The 21,706-nt window shown below is 39.9% G+C and overlaps 1 protein-coding gene across 1 annotated transcript in view; it reads right to left on the bottom strand.

The window, feature by feature from the left end:
- LOC131466217 (contactin-associated protein-like 4) overlaps nt 1-21,706 on the bottom strand; it is a 91,384-nt gene that overhangs the window by 6,230 nt on the left and 63,448 nt on the right. Inside the window, exons 12-21 of the mRNA XM_058639420.1 lie at nt 19,447-19,566; nt 19,142-19,342; nt 16,548-16,710; nt 14,034-14,161; nt 13,501-13,671; nt 10,776-10,994; nt 5,304-5,543; nt 3,509-3,733; nt 2,227-2,360; nt 1,336-1,423 (exon numbers count right to left, since the gene is read on the bottom strand). Coding sequence (XP_058495403.1) covers nt 1,336-1,423; nt 2,227-2,360; nt 3,509-3,733; nt 5,304-5,543; nt 10,776-10,994; nt 13,501-13,671; nt 14,034-14,161; nt 16,548-16,710; nt 19,142-19,342; nt 19,447-19,566 — 1,689 coding nt within the window. The remainder of the gene's footprint in view (nt 1-1,335; nt 1,424-2,226; nt 2,361-3,508; nt 3,734-5,303; nt 5,544-10,775; nt 10,995-13,500; nt 13,672-14,033; nt 14,162-16,547; nt 16,711-19,141; nt 19,343-19,446; nt 19,567-21,706) is intronic.

Below are 21,706 nucleotides of genomic sequence, written 5' to 3'. Positions count from 1 at the left end.
CTAAAAACCTATAATAGTGTCATTCTCTCAGTCCAGATTTGAATATTACTTTATTATATAGTAATTATTGTAGATATGGGCTTTACTATAAATTAAATAGGTTACATTATTTGTCTAGTTTAGGCTATAGAATATAGCAAAAGGCTTTGTACGTGAAGAAAAAAAGCTATTCTGTGTCCAACAGTTGAAGCGGAGCTTTAAGTGGTTTTAATGCGGAGTTTGCTACAGGAATATGATAAACAGCTGATTCTGAACAAACTAGTAACAATGTTCTAATTGTGTTCTAGCTCACGTTTAGTGTTGAAATCTAACGCAGTACATATTTGCCGACATTTCAGAGGGAGCCGAGCGTCCCTTGTTGTCTTAGAGCAATCACCACTGCTGTGGACTCAGTATAACAGGTGTCATATTCACACAGGAACATGCTGTGTCTGTCAGTAATTGGTGGTTGGATCACAGTTGACGGAACAGTTCCTTATGTGCTCATTTGAGCATGATATAGCGGCGGCTTTCAGGCGGGGGAAAAAGGGAAATTGTGTGTGGATTAAAGGTTTTGACGGGCTACAGAGGATTTTCAGAATGAAATTGGGCTGGCACATTAAGTTTCTAAATGGCTGTGTATATTTTTTCAATTTGCAAATACTTTTATTCCCCCTACAAAAAAAAAGAAGAATAAAAAGTAAAGCACAAACAGTTGTATGATAGAGAGTTCTGGGATGCAGACAGAGGCTGAACTGTACCGTCTGACTTCCTGGTTGAGTTTGACCCCACACTCGGCAGCGGAGACTTATTGGTTGTTATGCTGAAATGCAGGGCGCTGACTTCAATCTTCTCCGTAATTTGTTCTTTTCAATCTCCCCTCATTACCATACAAAGTGAAGGACCTTTTCTAAAGTTATTACCACTACAGCTGCCTGAAGCTGCTCTCAGCCACGCCGACATAAAGGCGGTATTACTCATCACTTTGATAACACAGATAAAAGTTCACCGACGTGTAATGCAGTGTCTGAACTTCTGCATCAGTGAGCAACAATGCTGTTCACGCAGACACACTGAATCTAATGCCTCATAACTACGATTTAAGTGGGTGGCTTCACCTTTGGAGTGATTTCCACAGTTAAGTGAGCTCATTTTGACAATATTAATGTGTCAACTGCTTTATACAAGCACCACAGCTGTTGGACTGAGTGTCCCGGAGTCCCTCCGGTTCACTCAAAGAAGTGAAACAAGTGCAGCAGAAAGCCCTAGAATAGTGTTTAGTCGCATGGGGCCGAGCATCTCAAAGCACTTATTCAAACAACTCTGTGGAAGTTGTATAATCTAGACGTCACTTACTCTGCACTCTGCCCAGAATAAGCGACTTGATGCTGTTGAATTCCACATCAGATGTCAAGTTGAAGTCCTCTCTGGTATTCTGGTCGATCTGAAGGATAATGTAAATGTCATATTCGAGGTTAGCACGTAGACAGCAAAGACTAATGGAGACAAAGTGTCAGCTCCTCTTTATCCAAATTGTGATGGATGGCTGCAGGAAAGTGAGCTATAAAACCTTGAATGCAACAGGAGGATCTGCCTCCGGTCTGCAATGCATATTGTATAATATTGATCAGTTAGTTTCAGATCTGGAACCCAATAGAGCTGTAAGATGTGGTGCGGCAGTCATGACCAGAGAAGTTTAAGTAGAAGAGGGTCTGAGGAGGTAAATGCCTCGGAGAGAAAAGAGAGAGAGCGAGTGAGAGACGCCTATATGAAAGAAAAGCTAATAAAACAGAGAATAGGGTGTCATTTTGGCTTCAGTGAATCATTTATCAAATGGAGATTTGCTGATGCTGTTCAACCTGGGACTCACCACAGAAAACGAAACAAAACTTTGTTTTCTCAAAGCAATTTTTTGAACAGTTTGGTGCTGGATTTCAATTATTTCACTTATATGCTTGGATTGGTCCCAGTTCTGTTCCTGTTGACTGGACCCTTAATTTTAACGATGTAGATACTCATTTATTGAACATTAGTATGTGAATCAATATCTTCTGCAGTTGGATATTTTTTTGCTCGGGGTTATAAAATAAGTGAAAGCCAGCAGTTTTATTTAATAACGATAATGAAAGTCGACTTCCCATATCAATTGCTATGAGCCACGGCTCCATGTGACAATGTAATTGTGCATTCCACACATTTTTAAGTGTTGTAAACTGATTATTTACACTTTTTATTCCAAAAAAGTACCTGCACAGACACCGTGTCTGCCAGTCTCCAGATTTTCACGGTGTGCAGACGTCCATCAGCCAGGTTTGTAACTCTGCTGGCCAACACCTCCACATCTCTGCTGCTGTGCAACTTGTACCTCATTTCCAATTCATCTGTGCAAAGAACAACAAAACGAGTGCGAGTTGAGAGTTCATTCAAAAATCCCACACATTTCAGACTCAACATGCAATCCTGGAGTACATAAAGAATACCTGCTGCTCTCTATATGGTCTGTGTCCACCAGCTGAGAACAGACGAGTAGAAAAGAGTTTTGTGCACTTGTTTTACACTGAGTGACAAATCCAGATCAATAAGTTGGTAAATCACTTGTAATAACTATATATCATTTCCTTTTTATATACTTTAAAATACATTGTAGAAATTGTTAAAGAAATAATAGAGAGACAACATATCAATACAATCTAATTTACAAACTGCTTTTAGCTTTTAGGCTTTTCAAGAAATGCTATTTTCATCCAGATCTCTGGCGCCAGATGCTGAATTTCAAAGCAACAAACCATTTATTGACAATTCATGATTCAATCTTTTCCAGTTTATACTTAATGCCACAGATGGAAACATTTGAACTTAAAAAAAAAAAGCATATTTGAGAGGGCACAGGTTGTCGGTGAGATGCTGAGATACTGTCTCCGTGTGCAGCAGCTGAGGCTTTTGTTACTGCGGCACCAAAAGAGAAACCAGAGAAAAGCCTTTATGGTGCACCCAAGTGAAACCTCCCTCCCTCCCTCTCTCTCTCTCTCTCTGGGATTTAATTAGATACTCTAGCAAGACAGCAGATATGTGATAATGCCTCGGTCAGTTACTGAAAACCTGCTCAACCTCAGCTTTATCTGTCATAGGAGGAAACACTTGAACCGCAGAATGTGTAAGATTTAATTAATGACAATGATATCAAACGTAAAGGCCTTTGATGCCTCGACACACAATAGCTTGTTTTCATTTGTATAGCATTAGACAAGTTCACACTTTCTGTGACGGCACATTTACAAGTTACAGACACTAGATGACAGCCAATATTTTACGCAACACTGACATGGCTTCCTGTCAACTGGCGCTACATGAGGCTCAACAGTGATTAAAAATGTGAACATGGTAGCAGGAATGGCACTGAAAACATAGCAGAGGAGAATTATTACTGAATAGTGACCGGACCAAGTGTTTATTATTAAGCTACAGAGGAGAATAACTGATAGAAATTGAACGTTGGTGAAGAACAAAAATCTCTTTTGAGTGCGCTCACCATGTCTGTTGATGAGCAGGGCCAGATATTCTTTGAAGAAAGAGTTGACATAGAGCAGCAGAGCCGGACTCTGTAGGGTCCTGAAGCTCAAGGAGATGTTCTCTCCCCGCAGCGACATATCAGTGTAGATGGATGACGGTATGATGCTGCTGTTGCTGCTCAGGTCGTACGGCTCCTTGAGGATGTAGGTGATGGACATCCACGGGTCAAAGCTGACCGAAACCTCTGAAAGTTTAAAAGTATGAGTACTGGTAAATGGTCTGTATTCACAGTGCTCAGCATAAATGAGTACAGCCCTTTGATTTCCTTTCAGAATCATACTGCTATACTACACAATTGCAAACAAGATGTGTTCATTTGCACACACAAAAAAGTCCTTCCTAACAAATTCAGTCAAGACCATGTTGTAAAAATAAATGCTCCCCGATGAACGTCTCAGGAGCAAAGCTGAATTTTAGACTACAAGTATGTCCCCTGATCTGGACCCAATCCAACACCTATGGGGAATTCTGAAGAGACAAATTGAGCATCACTCTCCATCCAGCATCCAGGCTCTAAAAGAGGTCGTTCTTGAAGAATGGCAAAAGATAAATGCTGCAACATGTTGGCAACTTGTTCAATGCATGCCTAGAAGACTTAGTCATGCGAAATACCAGATGCAGCAGTTTTTGTTGTGGGGTGTATTCATTTATGCATCAACTAATTTGGTAAAACTGAAGATTTTGTTAAATTATGTTATAATATTGACCTGACTTTCATGTTAAAATCTTACTTTTCATGTACTCATGCTGAATGTATACACTGTATATAGGGCTGTTCTAGTATAGCTGGCCACTCAAAGCTGCTTTACACTGCAGTTTTGCCATTCGCTCTGAAACATTACAACAAGTTAACATGAGCATTACAAATTAAAATGTCAGCACTATATTTGGAATTAGACTTTAACACCAGTTTATGCACATAATTATCCTGTTAGTCAGTCTTGCTATCGTGTAGACACAGGTGAGAAGTGTCAGTCAAAGTCACGTCGGAGCGAGGGAAACGTGTGATCCCAGTGACTTGCGTCGGTATGTTTGTCACTTGTTTTCCTCGAGGAATTTCATGCACAACAGCTTCTGTCGTTTCCTCAGAGTGATGCCAAAAACAGAAAGCAGTCATTGAGCAGGAAGGAAATATCTTGTAAGTCCCAAAAACAGACATGCAAACATGCAAACTCCAGCGCAGAGGAAAACCCTCCGAATGTATACACACCGTGAACAGAACTCCGACAGAGCGTGGTTATTGTTCGTGGCTTTGCTTTTGTCATTGCTTTGTTTTCACGTTGTGGGTTGTCAGGTACAACAGCTAGTTCCACATTAAACAACATAACAAATATGCGCACTTCCTTTTGTTTGCGTTTCATGCCCAGAAACCTCCCATCTAATGCCTGGAGGAGTTTTCCAAACACAGCAGGCTTCTAACTCTAGTAGTTTTAAGAAAATGTTCAGTCACTGCTTTCCACTTTCACCTGCCATATGTTCTTCAAGAAAAAAACAAAAAAAAAACAGCAATCTGTACATAATATTATACAGTAATATATTATAATATAAAACACTTTTAGAATGTGGTCGCCAAATTCTCCGCTTCTATCCAGTATAGCTGCATGTCAACAAAAAAGAAAGCTGTTGCATTTACCATGAACTTGACCTGACGAGCCTCAAAGGGGGACCGCCACGAAGCACATGATGAAATATCCAACAAATATCTTATTCTTTTCTTCTAAGAAAGATGAAAACAGGACGCTCTGCTGCTGTACCTTGATGACAGAAGGCTCCAGTGTAGGCAGACTGACCACAGTCACAGGAGAAACTGTTGGACTTCTCCACACAGCGACCGTGATTCTGACAGAGGGAGCCGTAGCTGCTGCAGTGGCCCGGGCAGCCGGGTCGCACCCCGGGGGTGATCTTCGCCCGCTCCTCCACGTCCAGAGTGACACCGTTGAGCTGCAGAGCACGGATGCAGCCCAGAAAGCCTTTCTGTCTAGATGCAGTCCCTCCTGTCAAGGAAACGGAAAAAAAAGGATATACTGACCCTCTCATATTGCCTCAGTGTTGGCAACAGTCATAGTAGAGTCATGTTTTTGAGCTGTTTTCAGGGAATCTCTTCCTCCCCACTTAACTGCAAAGATTCGGGTGACCAAAAGTCACAGTTGCAGTATCCTCACGGAACCTTTTAGCCTTTTGAACATGACATTGACTTGTTTTATGTTGATATTTGCAGGCATTTGTATTTATGAGTCTGAGAAAAGAAAAGTCGAAGCCTGAAACAACTCGAGACTTAAACTGTGGCTGTGCAGATGCAAACAAGCCCTGGGCAGTCATTTTAGAGATTCTGCTTTTGTATGTCACATTCACAACAAGTAGCTAAACACCATCTTCATCAGGATTTCTGTTTCACAAGGAGAAAATCTGACCTGAAATCTGCAAAACTTCCTCAAATATAGGTATACTACATCCTTCCCTGTTTTTCCACTTTGGTTAGAATCAAATCCATAGATGTTAACGCTATAAATCACATTGGCAGCATAGTAACAGTGTGTCACTATTATACCAATCATTTTGTAATATAGGGGTAATATTATGGTAATAATATCTTATCTCTATGCATTTTCCAGCTTGTTAATAACAAAGGTAATCTGGTTGTAATAAGGAGGCAATATTACAGTAATACTTTGCTCACATTCAGGTAAAAGCTTGGTAATATGTAAAACTAAAGGCTAGTGTAATACTTTCATGATCATTACCATATGATTAAGTAGAAGTTCATCATTCCTTGTGTCTAGAGCTGAAACAGTTACTCGATTACTTGATTATTACTCGATCACTAAATTAATCATCAACTTTTTTGATAATGGATTCATCGGTTTGAAGCTTTTTTCATTATTAAAACAAGATTCCTGGGTTAGTTTCAGCTTCTTAAATATTATTTTCTGGTTTCTTTGCTCCACATAACAAAGAAATCATTAAAACTGAATCATTTTGGTTTGTGGACAAAAACAAGAAAATCAAGTTTGAGATCATCATCATTTCAAGGTTGGACCAACACTGATCGACATTTTTCAAAATGTTTTGACATTTTATGGACCAAACGATTATATGATTAATTGAGAAAATAATCGACAGATTAATCGATTATGAAAATAATCGTTAGCTGCAGCTCTACTTGTGTCCCACACACATTTTCCTCTGTTATTACCCAAGCGATAAGATGAAATGACTATACTACTGCATATAATTACAATACTATTGCTATATTGTTAACATACACTGTAATGTAAAGTGTTGTCTAATGTGTCAGTAAGTGAGTAATACAATAAATGAGTGTAGTTTATTTTAAGAAGCCCAATAAAATACAAAGTTATCAAACCATGTTCATCTAAAATGTTAAGTGTGAATACTTTTCCATTTTATCTTTGTTATCGTTTCTGTCTGCAGTTAATTAATCACATGTTGTTGAATCGCTAAAGATACGATATGATATTATCGTGATATTTAAGTCACGGTACGATATTACCCCACCCCAATACCTGTGCAGGCTGTAGATTGGGTTACATGTGGTTAGATATCCATCCAGCTCCTCCATCAGTTATTATTATTATTATTATTATTATTATTATTATTAATGGAGAAGCTTCAAATGTTCAACTGGAGGAGCTCACTAACTTCAGTTATCGTTGGGTTATAAACCACACACGGCACAAAGGTGTAGTGCTGCCAGAGCCGCACAAAAACTCTCAACTCACAAAGTGTCATTGAAATTCATCGACATTACTCCAATCATCAACAGAGCTCAGGTCATTTAGTAGAGTGAGTGGAAACAAATGGATTGGCTGACATTATTATACTGACATTTAAAAGGCATTGATTGATTCACACATTAGAAGAAAACACTTCTAAGCACATCAGTTTTTTTCATATCTTGCTAAAAAAAATATTCAGCTTATTAAACTTGCTGCATCCGCAGCCTGTTGGAAATTAAAACTTGATTGTCTGATCAAATGCAGTCGATAAATGCGAATTATGTAATTTTACCAGCAGTTGCATAACTTTCAATGTGACACCCAACTTAGCTGTGTGCACCCAGGCTTATGCACAAGCCTAATAAATGAACTACTGAAAATAGCCTTAATTAATAGCATTTAATTGAAACATTGAGACATTTTGACATGTGACAACATATGCAAAACTAATGCATGTGATGGCGATCTAAAGACATTGAAAGAATTAAAGGGCAGGAAGTGTCAGTGTAAGACCAACGTGTACGACGGTGAGACATTCAGCTGTTGCGACACTTAATGGTGTCACAACAACAAAGGTCGGGTATTGAACGCAAAGCAGGGCTTCATTAGCAGAAAACCCTGTTTGTTCTTATCAGCCAAACACAGTAACAATACTATGCAAGTGTGTCCATAGAAACTTTTACAGCAGCAGTGCTGTTGTGTTGGTGTCCATGAAGATGTGACGCGGGGGGAGGGGGGTTATGTTCATGCAAGTCAATCTACCGCTCTATAGCTCTCTAAATATATACATGTGTCATGACATTTACGTCCTAGAGCTGGAAGGACCAGAATAACTTGTTTCATGTAAATTCATCAGAGGCAATATAATGGTTTATCAGCAACTGTGTGGCGCACATGACTCCCTCCATATGGATTTGCTGTAAATCTCATCTTTAGCAAACAAACACGATCTCCCACTGCCGTCTATTTCAAAAACCCATATTGAAGTCATATTTTTTCATTTGAAAATGCAAATCCTTTTGGCATCGCCAGTAAACAGCATCCTGCCCATATAAGGAGAACAACACATGGTCACTTATATCTGGCTGTCCAGGAAGGATTATTAGTTTAACTCTGCCAAACAAGCAATTTCCTTCTCCACCTCTTAAGTATCATTATGATTTGTTGGTTGACTTTTTTTTATTCTTCTTATTTAAATGCGTGTCTACAGCCGAATGAATGTCCATATTATTTGTAGAAATCAAACTCCTCATGGATTTTTCATTCCACTCAAGTGTTTGTCAAATAAGAAACAAGCACTTAAAGCGTGTTGAGAGTCAGTGGAGATGAGGTGAGGATGAGAGAGTTTGGGATGACAGATGAATTTGAGGGGAATAAAGAACTATGTGAGTACTTAACAGGAATTTGAAATAGAGGGATCATATTTAATTTCTCCCATATTATCCTTTTTGTAAAACACAGAACAAAATCCCTTTGTTACCTAAAAAGCCATGAATGAGAAACGAACTGTGCAATAGAGCTCAGCACGAAGTGGATAAATGTAAATAACGAGTATCTGTCAAACTTAATCAAAGCAGAAGGTAGTGTAATCTTCCCGTCAACAAGTCAATATGGCTCTGTTATGATCCTTGGAGACTACACACGTACACAAACAAAGAATAATCCACTCTTTTGGGCCACCATTCATTATTCAGTGCTTGATAACATCACACAACATCCCCCTTTTTCCAAGGCTAAAGACTTGCCGCTAACACCAGCAGCACCTTGGGCCAGTGAGCTTATAAATGACCCTGAAGATGAGGTTTGCTGTAGTTAGACTGCTGCAGCTTCTGCTGGTGTAAATCTAGCAGCTGCCCATCTGAGACTTGTGTGGTGCAGTGTCAAAACTTTTAGCTAATAAGAAACTACATGGGAAAGTTGGACATTGTAGCACTTTATGAGTCAAAGGCAAAAGTCTTCTGGGGTTTAATTTCTGTGAGCAGCTGCCTGCTTCAAGATGAGTTGGTGAAACAAAAGCTCTGTAATCTCCTGGCATAGCAGGGCCGAAAAAAAGAAGAGAAAAGATTTATTATTCAGCCCCGACACGGAAGCATAACTCTCTCAACGGCATCCTTGCCATGCTCTCTGACCAGCCATTCCAAAACCTAAGAATTTCAAATAAAAAATGATTTCTAATTGTTTTCAGTAACACGAAATACCTTCAATTGCAACAACTATTTCCTTACATATGTGACTTTTTTCATGAATGGGTAGAAAATATCATTTGAACATTTCCAGTGCACAACTTCTATCGCTATCCCCCCTGTGGACTTCTGAGTAATGTTGTTTCTACAGTGCTTTGGCAAGTTATGGGATGTATATCTGTCTTTTAACGTTTCTCATCCAGACTGCCTCCAGGAAACTTGGAGCTATGTGGTGCAGGAACAGCAGCAGCCGTGATTGGCACATGCAGGCACACAGATTCCAAAATTGTAATTGTGATTATTAAAATATGATTGTGAATGTTATTTTTAGCAGTAGAACTTTTTATTGGCGTTTCTTGGCATTTTCAGCAATGGTCTAACTGTATGCAGCCATCTTATTTAACCCTTCTGTAACCATCCTGTCGTTGCTGACAAGAACTGGCATGTGCACTTTTCATTACCGTAACTCCTAGACTGTGTGACCCTGCCTTTCTATGTCAGCTGAGGTTGGCACAGCACCCCCCCCGCGACCCTCACATGGAGGATAAAGTGGCAGAAAGGCAGCCCATGGCCAAGTGGAAAGGGAACTTGACTTGTAACCTGAAAGTCGCCAGTTCAAATCCCCACCTGGCCAAAAAGGGCTGGGGTACCCCTGAGCAAGGTACCCAACTCCCAATGCTCCCCGGGTGCTACTCAGTGTGGCAGCCCACTGCTCCTAATTCTAGGATGGGTCAAATGCAGAGGAGGATTAATAAAATTAATAAGGATTAATAAAATTTAAAAAAGAAGATGGATGGATGGATACTGGAAAGCAGAGAAATGGAACTTTGTGTCCATATACTCATTACAGTAGCCCTCAGGACGACAGACAAGATTCACCAGTGAGTCTTCTCAGTACCGTAATTCCAGTTGAGTAACTGCCAGATAACGAAAGTGAAAGTTATCTTGGAAAAAGGGGCATGCTCACTCATTGAACATGTTTTGACAATTCTACAGCCATAAAATCTAAAGAAATCCAGGCGGCCGGATTATCACGATGGTCATAAGAGGGTTAACTAGTGCTCGGTAGAGTATGTTGCTTCTGCATTCATCAGCATGATGTAAAACGCTTCACTCTCTGTGCAGTGTGCAAATCATGTAGAAGCTTAATTCCAAGAATAAAAATTAAACTTTCCCTTTATGTCTATGACCTCTCGCTGCCCCCTACAGTATCATCACAGCCCACCATGGGCCTCAGCCTACACTTGGGGAATCACAGCTTAAAACCAACCTAGTCTCCTCCCTTAACTTAAAACAAACTCCTCACCTATGAATAACTGGCTGTTGAGCTGCAGATGAATGTGTCCATCAGCAGGAGCCTCCTGCGTAGTGGCGGGAAACTCGTCGACGCGAAGTGAGGCCTCCTTCACGTTTCTCTCGGCTCGCACGCTGTGCCACCGGTCGTCGTTCAGAGGGATGTTTGCCTCCACTCGCACCTCCAGCGGCCCGTTGCCCACATCAAAGGAGAACACGACCTCAGTCGAGGCTGGACAGGACAGAGGATTGAGAATAAATAGAGAAAATACAGGTATAAAGTGAGGTAAAACAAAAGAGGCGGTTACGAGTTTGGATGACGATGATGCCAGCAGATTGAGATTGACTTTTCTTGTTGAATTCTGACACAGCTCCACACATTACACCTTGCACACATTACACTAACAATTAAGTGTGTGTGGAATGATGCCGACATGATGTCACATTTCTACTCATTCCTCCTGCCAGTCTGTGCAGTGTGTAGTATCACCTTTCGCCATTTATTCAGCTCACACAGTTGTGGTACATGAGCTGTCTACAACCATCACCGTCTTCAGTCCGCCTCCGTGTTGTCCGCACACGAGCAACGTTTTCTTTGCAGCAGACGACGCCTCACGTTGAATAATGCATGAATGAAGGATAAACCCTAATGACTTCACCCAACGTCTTGACGTTTCCTCTGGCCTCACGAGGTTGACATTTTTGGCTTTATATTAGGTCTCATTATTGTATGGATTGACATGATGAGCTATGATCAGTACTCTGTTGTTGTTATTAACAAATATGTGCACACTATTGCATCAAAGGGATGATGATCAATATAAAAATCAGCATTCTGTAAACATGTTAGTTATGATGCAAGTCAAAGCTCTCACTGTATTGAGGTACGACATCAGATGGCTGAAAGATCCGTGGTGTAGTGTGTTGTCTTCCAGTCCGAAGCTGATGTGTCCCTGGTTAGGACACTTAACCCAAAATTGCTCCTGGTGGCCGTGCTGCATGTGAACAGGTGCATGTGACAGAAAAAGCTCTGTGCATAGCTGTCCTGTGTGAATGGGTGTGAAGTAATCATCAAGACTACCTGTATATTCTAATCCTTGAAAGTGTGTGAATTGACATGAGTCATTAAAAGTGCTTGAATTTTGTAGATTTGAAGGTGATATTTAGGTAAATGTCTCCCTCGTTTGTTTCCGACACCACCTACTGTTTCGTGTGCCCTGCATTGCTTGGTGTACGTAGACGAGGCCTACTCAGAACAAACGTGGAGTCATAATTACTAGGGGTGTTGTGGACACTGTCCACTGTCTCTCTCGGCCACTGACGTGAGATTCCATGCAGAACAGTAGAGCAAATGACGTGATGCCTGGGAAATACAAATTCTCTGCCTCACCGCAAAACAAATTACGAAGACTTGTTTGCCTAAGATCCCAAAGACAATCACTTGTCCAGATGCAGAGCGTGCTGCAAATCAATGAAAGTGGACGAAACAGCTCTTACAGGCTGCCCTCCCATCTTAAGCTGTGTCAGCACATTTCGTTCTTCAATTTGAGGGAAGTGGTCCTGGAAAGTCCTTGAATTTGATGTCAATCAAGCTGTGGGAACCCTGGTACCTGTATTCCTTTTGTTAGTAAAGTAACAAAAAAAAAATTAATAATAAGCCTAAATATTTGGATACCTTCATCCACCACACAGAAAGACACATGCTGTTATTTTTTTTTTTAGTGGCAAGCAGTTTAAAGACTTAGCAATGGACCCAGGGACGCCAAATTCAATTCAGAGCTATTTCTAAGACAAGACGTGACCTGTATGTACAAAGCTGTCCCAGTAGGAGTGAAACTTCTATCCTAGGCTACCATGTAGTCATCACTATCGCAGTTTAAAAACTAAAGAGGTGATCTGAAGCCCTTGTGTAGAGTCCTTTCATCCATCACAACACTGAAGTTAACAGGGTGGTTACATAAGTGCACGTTTGAGCAAAACAGCGGTCGTCACTGACGATGGTAACAGTGGAGGAGAAAGCATCACTGCTGTGGGACTGTGGCGCGTCAGTTAATGTAGGGAGCTGCTCTCTGGCCTAACTTCCGTCATGTTAACAGCAGTAATAAAGATACACAGTCACCTCAGCACCAGCTGTCATAACAACAGCTGTGATGAGAGACACGCTCCACCGAAACGATGATATTTTCATTTATTATATCTGTTTTGTGACACAGAAATCCCTTGTTTGCCTATTTTAGATCGATACAATGGACCAAAAAGCATGAAAAACAAATATTTGACATAACTAAACAACATACTGATGCTGGGAAAGAAAATACTGTCTTTGTAAATGAAGAATTATTATGAGGGGGAGTGATGGACATGTCAGTGTTTCCACAAGTTGAAGCATTTAAAAACACTTCTCAGTCTCAGATCCTGTGACTAATAATGATGAAAGCGATAATGGGACTATGTGACTTGATTCATTTGATCATGAACACCTGTCCTACCTTCCTACCTGTAGGAAGAATTTCTGAGATTACAGTATATCTGACATCTCAACTTCCCCACTGATCTGAATGCTGTTGTGCACACGGACGATGCAAAAGTGCCCGCAGCAAATCAGCAAACTCACCAACCAAGCTTTCCACTGACTTACATGAACTGAGCAGAATCATAACCGTTGTTGATGTGAACACCTGCACTTTCCCTGTCGAAACGTGTCCAAAAAACAGTTATATTCCTACACTCTTACTTACAGTTGAGTTCTATGCGGATGAAATCCTTGATACCCAGATTTTCCAGGAACACCCCAGAAGAAGATGTGGTTTTAAAGAGGAAGGAGATGTCCGCGTTCAGCTCACCGTGGAAGGTGGGGAAGTGAAGGTAAGATGTCTCCTTATCAAAAAACGCAGCGTTCCAGAAGTTTTCTGAAAAATGAAATCAAATAAAAGGGCCCTGTACGTGTAAGGAGATTTACCACTGTGAAACAAAGCTAATTAAAAGTAAAGTTTTAAAGGCTGTATAATGAAAATTGTGCAGTAAACAAATGAACCAACTGTTCGGCTAATTACATAAGAACAAAAGCACAAACATCTTATTATTCATCTACTATTATAACATTAGAGGCAATTATAAATTAGATTAGTTCATATTTCAATCAGACATTGCTGTTAATATTTACATCTATTTGTAAGAGATTTCTATAGTTCAGAGTTAAATGTAAAATCTTTAATATCACTCGTGCCACAAAAGATGTGTGAAGAAAACCTTGAGATTGCAATTGACTTACTGTCTCCATGACAACGCAGGGGTCCTACTCTGTAGGCAGCCTCTGAGCCGGGTCGCTGGACATCGCCCAGAACCAGAGACCTGACAGGAAGTGACTCTTTATGGGTGAGTAGGCCTGAGTCGTTAGTCCTAAAGGTAGTGGAGAGGAGGTGGAGGAGGAGAAAAGGAGAAAGGAAAATTGTCAAGGAGCAAAAAGAGCAGGAGAGGAGAAGGAGAAAGACAGGGTGAAAGTAGAAAGTGGAGAGGACGAAGATAAGGAAATGAAGGAGAAGGAGAAAAGCCTAACCTCAAAGGAGGCAAAGGAGAAAGGCAAGAGGATGCGAGGAGGCAAACGACAGGAAGAAGAAGAAAAAGGTGGAGAAGAAGAAAGAAGGTGAATGATAAGAATGAGAGAAAGAAGGAGAAGAAATAGTGCAGGACAGGAATTAATACAAGAGAACAAATATGGAGGACGAAGAGGCAGAAGAACAGCAGAGCAGGTTGATTAGAAAAGGAGGGAGGGAAGAAGGATGTGGAAAATGAGATGAAGAGGAAGAGGAGAGGGCAAAGAAGAGGACATCAATTTTAGCAAGCTGACTAATCATGCAAACAGAGCAGGTGTAAAACTTATGCCCACAGATGAACTCAAACTACTAAGTATTCAAACGAAGATATTATGTGGAACTCTTTTATGAAGGAACAGATTGATCCAAACACGTTCAATCTGCTTTGTTTCACAAAATGTTATCGAAACTAAAACTACAACTGTAGGCACCAGTGAATCTTGCGTGATATCAACAACAGACAAAGTCTTTAGAAATAGTCAGAGTCAGATTGTGGAAGGGAGACAACCGAAAGAGAGACGGGAGCAGTATGGGAAAATGGTTGTTAGTGCAGCATTGGTCACAGGATTGACAAAGGTGACCTAAATACAGAATTGCTTACAGCATGAATAAAGGGATTTGAATACAGGACAGGATAACACACAAGGACGGATGTATAAATAGCTTCAGATTTGTCACGAACATTTTCTGGATCATTTTAGTCCAGTAAAGAGTGATGTAATGTTATTAGTGATTCATGATTAGAGCTGTAACACGGGTTCCATTAAACCACTTAATTGAGAAGCCTCAGAAACAACAACTGTCTCTGTACTTTTCTAAAAAATAATTATTTTAAAGACATTAAATCTGAAACTTTATTATATTTTAACCCTTAGGGACAGATGTGTGCATTTTTTTACGCACTTTTCATTCTTCATTTTTTGATAATTTTGTCTGCGTTCATGCATATGGCATGAATTTTGGCAAATTGAGTATTTTTATTTGTAGTTGAACCTGTTATTTTCAGCTCAGCTCCTGCTGTAACTTAAGGCTAAAATACACTGTGCACAATACACTGTTTACGCTTAACGGTCTGAGTGTAACACTCAGACCGTTAAGCGCAAAAAATGTCCACAACTGCAGTTTTTGATGTCACTCCTATTAAAGCATAATACATACATTTTATTGTATCTGGTTGTCAATCTGGGCTCCACCAGATGGCGTCATTTTGAGAGAAAAAAACATGCTATTTCCACTAGATGGCACTGTCACTGTTGTCGCTACTCATTGACAGGCTGTATTAATTCAAAAATTCTTATTTTAAAAAAAATTCATACTTTCTGTTTTTTTCATCTGAAAACACGGTGGCGTCATGACAAAAACCTGGCATTCGAAGGAGTAAAATCTTGATTTCACAGCGGTGCAGAGAGGTTGTTTGGTGTAACTAGTAATGCACAGTTACAAGATTAACAGGCTAACATTTAACAAGTAAACACAAAGTGCAAGCAGGACTGATGAGGGTGACATTAGCTTTGCAGTTATTTGGTCATAAATCAAAGGACTGGACATGATGATGGTGTGAAAGGAAAAGTACCTGGTTTTAATTTAGGGGACCAAATACTATATGTCAGTACCACATTTCATGGAAATGTTGTTAGCAATTTATCTGTGTTACTTCCATTAAAACGTTTTAATCAAAAATATCAAAGAAAGATTGCTGAATAAATTCCCAGTTTTAATTTAAAACTACATGACAGCCTCATGGCAAAGTGATCACTAAATCAGTATCATCTTTCACTAGATTTACAGAGTGGACAAACCTAATGGCCAGTGGACTAATAATTACACAGAGCCATAGAACTAGAATAATGTACAATCTGTACATGCTTTTACAAAATACCAGTGTAGATTATTGTATTTTTCATTTATTAAACATAAATGTTTAAAGTCCATGTCCTTGAAACTTACAGGTCCAATTTGCAGTGGAGAGATAAAGTTAGGGTTAGTATATAAACAGTGTATGCACTGTATAATACACTCCAGCTGCATTACCAGCTAACCAAGAGGCCTCTAATTGTTGTTGTTTTTTATAGTTCATACAAAGACATCATAAATGGTAATACTGTTCCCCTTAAATGATTAATAATGCAAGATATTCACTTTCATTGTGCAATTTCCTACATAAGGACATAACACAAAGTACAGTACTGTACCACTGGTTGAAGTCGGCATCACAGTTACAGAAGTGGTTAGAATCCAGACAGCTGTCACGAAGACCACAGGCACACTGACGGCTGCCCGGCTGAGCTCCACCCCAGTATGACTGGACCTGACCTGGATATGGACCTCCCACCCACCAGCTGAATGGAGCACCCTCTGAAACACAGAAACACACACACAGTAAACCCACACCAGAAAATGTTCAAATTGTGGGAGACCACAGATACAACAAAACTTTTTAACCGATATTCAAAGTTTCAAAACTGAGAAAGCACAGACTAGATGATCCAGTCAAGATGAGGGACCACCCTGATAAGTTAAGACCCTATGTGCAAAGACTTCATGGTCGCAAGTTCAACTCCACCCCTGGCAGGTTGTACTCCATTCCCTGCTAAATGACATGTAATGGTGGACGGTGGGCGATGTTTTGTGCTGAGAAACGTAAAAAAAAAACTGTGGATGAAGTCATGGCTGAGAAGACAAAATCAACTTGGCTTGTACAAGTTACAGCTGTAAACAAAAGTACGCAACATCTGTTTCCGGGTCAACATGCTCTCATCGGTTATTGCTCGAATCAAAAGTTAAAATCGGGAAGACTCGGATGATGTTAAAATCGTGCCCGATAATCCTTCACACTACAAGATAATTTGGCGAGATAAGCTCTTCAAATCAGCCTAAAATCAGAAGACGCCCATGATTGTCGGAAGGCCCAGATCGGGACAGAAATCTGGCCAATTATCCTCTCATGTGGGGCAGGCTTTTCTTAGCTAAATGTAAAATGTCTCACGTAGCTTCCAGAATTGTCAATCATTGCTTTTAATCACATAAAATAATTGTAGCGGTATTTCTTTTTAAGTTTGAAATTTTAGGCAAATAAAGAACACCCTGACATAAAAAAATTAAAACATTCAATACTGTATTATACACCTGATTATATCATAAATGTTATATGATTATTCAACTTTCTATAGCAATCCTGCAGCAGAACCTGCCTTCAAGTAACCTGGTGGTGCAACATGGCAAACTCTGTAGAAGAACCTGTTTCCTATATCAAAATAAATGTCTAGCAATGACCTCTGGAGTGTGTTCAAAACCCTCTTGTCAAACCCCGGCTACATCATACCTAAGACATGATAAATACTACATACAGACTCTCTGCTTACAACATAAAGGGAACTCTGTGATGGACTGGCATCACATGCACGAGGAGTAGAAATCCTCCTCGTCACATTGTGCAACGAAAACCAAAGACAAGCACCAGCCGCATACTCCTTTCTAGAGTATATGACCTAGTCATACAACTGAGTACCTCCTCTAAGCTAATGAAAACAAAATATTCAGTGTTTCAGGTGATGCACTAATGAAAATTCAAACAACGAACTGGCCTGTGTGTTTTATTGCCTCAAATAAATCCTACACACTAACTTTATGTCCGAGCTCGGCTACAGCTAATAAAATGTGATATAAAAAGATCCACCTCTATCTGTTCCTCCATCCATCTAAAAGCACCCATCAGATTTGATCCCCCGCCTGCTCTGTCCTGTCAGTGGCCTTTAGTGAATTCTTACAGGCTCGCTGCCCAGTCTCGACTGTGTATCACTGAAATTGGACAGATAATTGGTAGCTACTCGTTCAAGACTTCTCCGGCTCGCACGTATCCTGACATGTAGGTTCTGCAGGTGTGTGCAGAGGTTGTGGGTGACTTTTCTCAGTGCTCTTTGTAACTTTAATGATGACTTAAACTTAAAGCTTTTTTACTGGTCTACAGCTACTTATCCAACACTAAAGGCAGAAGACAACATATTTGAAATAGCTGATGGAGTAGCAGTGGATCTGATGTAAAATCAGTGATTTTCTCTCTCGGCGTTGGTTGCAGGAGAGTGAGTGGTTTAAAGAACTTCAGTCTCCAACCAGAAAACGTTTACATACATGTTAAAAGTCCGATTTCAGTCGGAATAATTCAGTTTTCTTAATGTCACGTAAACACCTTAGTCTGACTAAAATCGAGCTGGTCTTAGTCAGACTAACTTACCTGGATAATGCAATTCATACTCCGATTACTCCTGCATGTATCAGCTTAATCGGACTGGAGTCGATTAAGCTGATACGGGAAGCTCTTCTGGATCATATGGCAGAGGCGTCTTTCTTCGGACAACACAACAACCACAAGAGCCATGCTGGGTCTAATTTGTATCATGATTAGCATGTAACCACAGCACGATCCATCGCACGCTTCGCTGTTGGTTTTTCTGTGACGTAAAGTTCAACAGGAAACTGATTCAATAAGCACTAGCTTATAGAGGGATACAGCGACACCTACAGAGGTGGAGTCAGACGTATACGGCCAATAATATGGCAAAAAAATAAGGCGCCTTTTGGTAAGTGGTTGAATTCATATTTCTTCTCCGTGTTGTTAAAATGTCAATTACTTATACAACCACATTTAAAAACTAAACTATCCCTTTAACAGACAATGAAAACAATGACTTAAAAACAAAAGCTACATCGGCAATTCACAATACTTTGACTTCCTCACTTTCTTACAAAACCACAGCTGTAACCTTGTGATTTCCACTCTGGGTCTCACCTGGTGTGTTGAGGAGGCGGGACTTCCTGCAGTGGTAGACCAGCTCCTGCTGGCAGTGCTCTGATTGGCTGATGACAGCAGTCAACTGCTCGTCCTCAGTATCGTAGTCAAAGTAGACTGAGTGATGGTTTAGCTCAGGAGACGAATAAACCCGGGTGAGTTCTGTGTTGTTGTGCTGGATCACCATCCACGCCATGTCCTCTGTGGAATGATGTGGAAAGAAAAAATGATGAATATTTGGAGCTTACAGATTGGAGAAGAGTCGCATATGACATGCACTAACAGTGTGCGCGCTTGTGTGTCACCTGTCATGTTGCAGTAGATGAGCTGGGGTTTGACTGGTCCACTGCCGTCAACGTCTATGTAATAATGTCCCGATGTGTTGCCTTTGTGTTTGTATGCCTCACACGACTGCTCGTGTGTCGCTGGGGAAGAAAACAATTATTTTCATCGGACTTTAGGACGGCTGCGTTGTGATTTATACTTTCAGGATAAAACATTTCAGCTGTGACTCAGCCAGGCAGAATTGTAATAATTAAGAGAAGAAAATACTTGAAAATGAGTCTAAACAAACCCATTCATTCCTTTTGAAGAAGTAACTTTTTCTGTCAATATCATGAAATGTCATTTACCACAGTTAAACATGTGTCTAATTTACACTATCATGCAACTAAACTGTAAGAGTTATTATGTTTTATGTGACACAGTCCGGCTGTGCTGAGAGATGTTGCATTATAAATGTAAAAAAAAAATTATAAAATTATAAATGAAAACAACACTAGACCACTAGACTAGATGGTAGTTTCGAATTTACCCTAAAGAAACAAATACAAAATTGATTCTAACTGCATTAGTGTTTTGTTCAGAGAAAATTTCCAAAAATGCATTCAAACAAGAGAGCAGTGAAAAGAAATAAGCAATGTATAACAATTATCTACAATATAATAGAGTTAAAATTAAATTTTGTGGAAAGAACCATTTCTTTCTGTCTTTCTTGTTGTGTTTGACATCGCTCCCCTTGTTTCCTCTCCCTCTTAGTTTCATCTGGCATTTGTTGCGATAATTCCAGGGAGGGAGCTGAATGACTTTGGGGTTTGTTTCTAAACCCAATAACACGTATTGGACTCTAATTTAAATCTTCTCACCTATTTGCTGATATTTAGAACAGAAAACTTTATACCTTATTAACTAGTTTCTTTCACCACCTGAGGTAACAGAGAAAACTGTGAGCCCACACTTTCTTACACAGGCGTTCAAAAAGCATCAAATGTAGCTATAAAAGGTTCAAAATCAGAGTCAAATATACAACTATTTATGTTGTGTTTCTAATTATTCAGTTGCATAGATCTTGGTCTAGTGCTTCAGTAAAGGTAATTTAAAAACAGCAATTAAACTTCCTGATAGAGGCAGCGGTGCATCAACAACTGTGTGCTATGATGCAACATTTTCTTACTGAATATTGGCTTGTGGAGTGAGCAGTTTACATAAACAACACCAGTCAGAAAAATCTGTGTAACTCCAAGATACAACCGAGATCCTATTCTTAAGGTTGTATGTAGTTGAGCTGTAGATTTAGTTGCTAAAATCTGTGTTTCTCTGTATCCCCACTGGAGTGTGAGCCCTGTTGTCTCAGGCTGGAACTCTCTTTGACTGTGTTGGATCTTTATGAGGAGCTCTGTGCAGTGGTTGGCTCTATACAACCCTGATGTCCTCTGTCAGTTATTACTTTTTATTCTTTATGGTTCTAGTGGTGAACCAGCTGGAATGTCCCAGTCTTCTGAAGTGAAAATATGAAACAAGGAGAAAAGAGTTGGCACCGGTTTCTCTGACACTGTGGATTGATGTGTTCTGTTTGAAGTGAGAAGTGGGGGGAAAACTGTAGCTTTCATCTGCAGCGGGATGCCACCTCCTTTGTTCTTGCCTCAGCTTTCTCTCCGTGGAGAGAGTGACACTTCATTTCTGTTTTACCAACCAGGGTATTTTTGCCAAGAAGAAGCTGCACATCACATCACATCACATCACAGGTGCAAACTTACCTACATGCACAAACTTTGAGTAAAAGCATTTTATATTAAAATGATGTTTACCTTGGTTTACAGAAAAATGTTTAATACAAGAGTTTCTGTGATGGTAATTTTCTATTTCTTATTTTTTTTACACAATTGTTACAATTATCTTGAAAGCAAAGCTTTTTGCTTTTTCTTCCCAGTGTTTTAAATGTGCTCAAAAAAATGTGTAGAAAGTGTCTCTTTGGTAATAAGCATTGTAATTGTATACATTATTTCTATTTTTATGTTAGATTTATAAATATAGACCGATAAAGGTTCATCTGTTCTTGTCTTAACATTGCTTACAAAAAGAAATAATGGACAATAAGTAAGAAAAATGGAGACTGGGTCTGTCCCTCTGCATTATACTGGGAAATGATTCATATATCCTGGCAGCAGATGATAGGTGAGTAGGTGGTACTTGAGTGTGGCAAATGTCAGAGCCATATTAGCTGTTGATATTTTACGGAAACTTGTATCCACTCATTCTGTAATAAAGTGGCTCACAGCCACCTGC

The sequence above is a fragment of the Solea solea genome, chromosome 9 (genome assembly GCF_958295425.1).
Source record: "Solea solea chromosome 9, fSolSol10.1, whole genome shotgun sequence".
NCBI classification, from domain to species: Eukaryota; Metazoa; Chordata; class Actinopteri; order Pleuronectiformes; family Soleidae; genus Solea; species Solea solea.
Note: the sequence above shows the minus strand (reverse complement) of the source record. Positions and strands in the feature narration are given on the sequence as shown.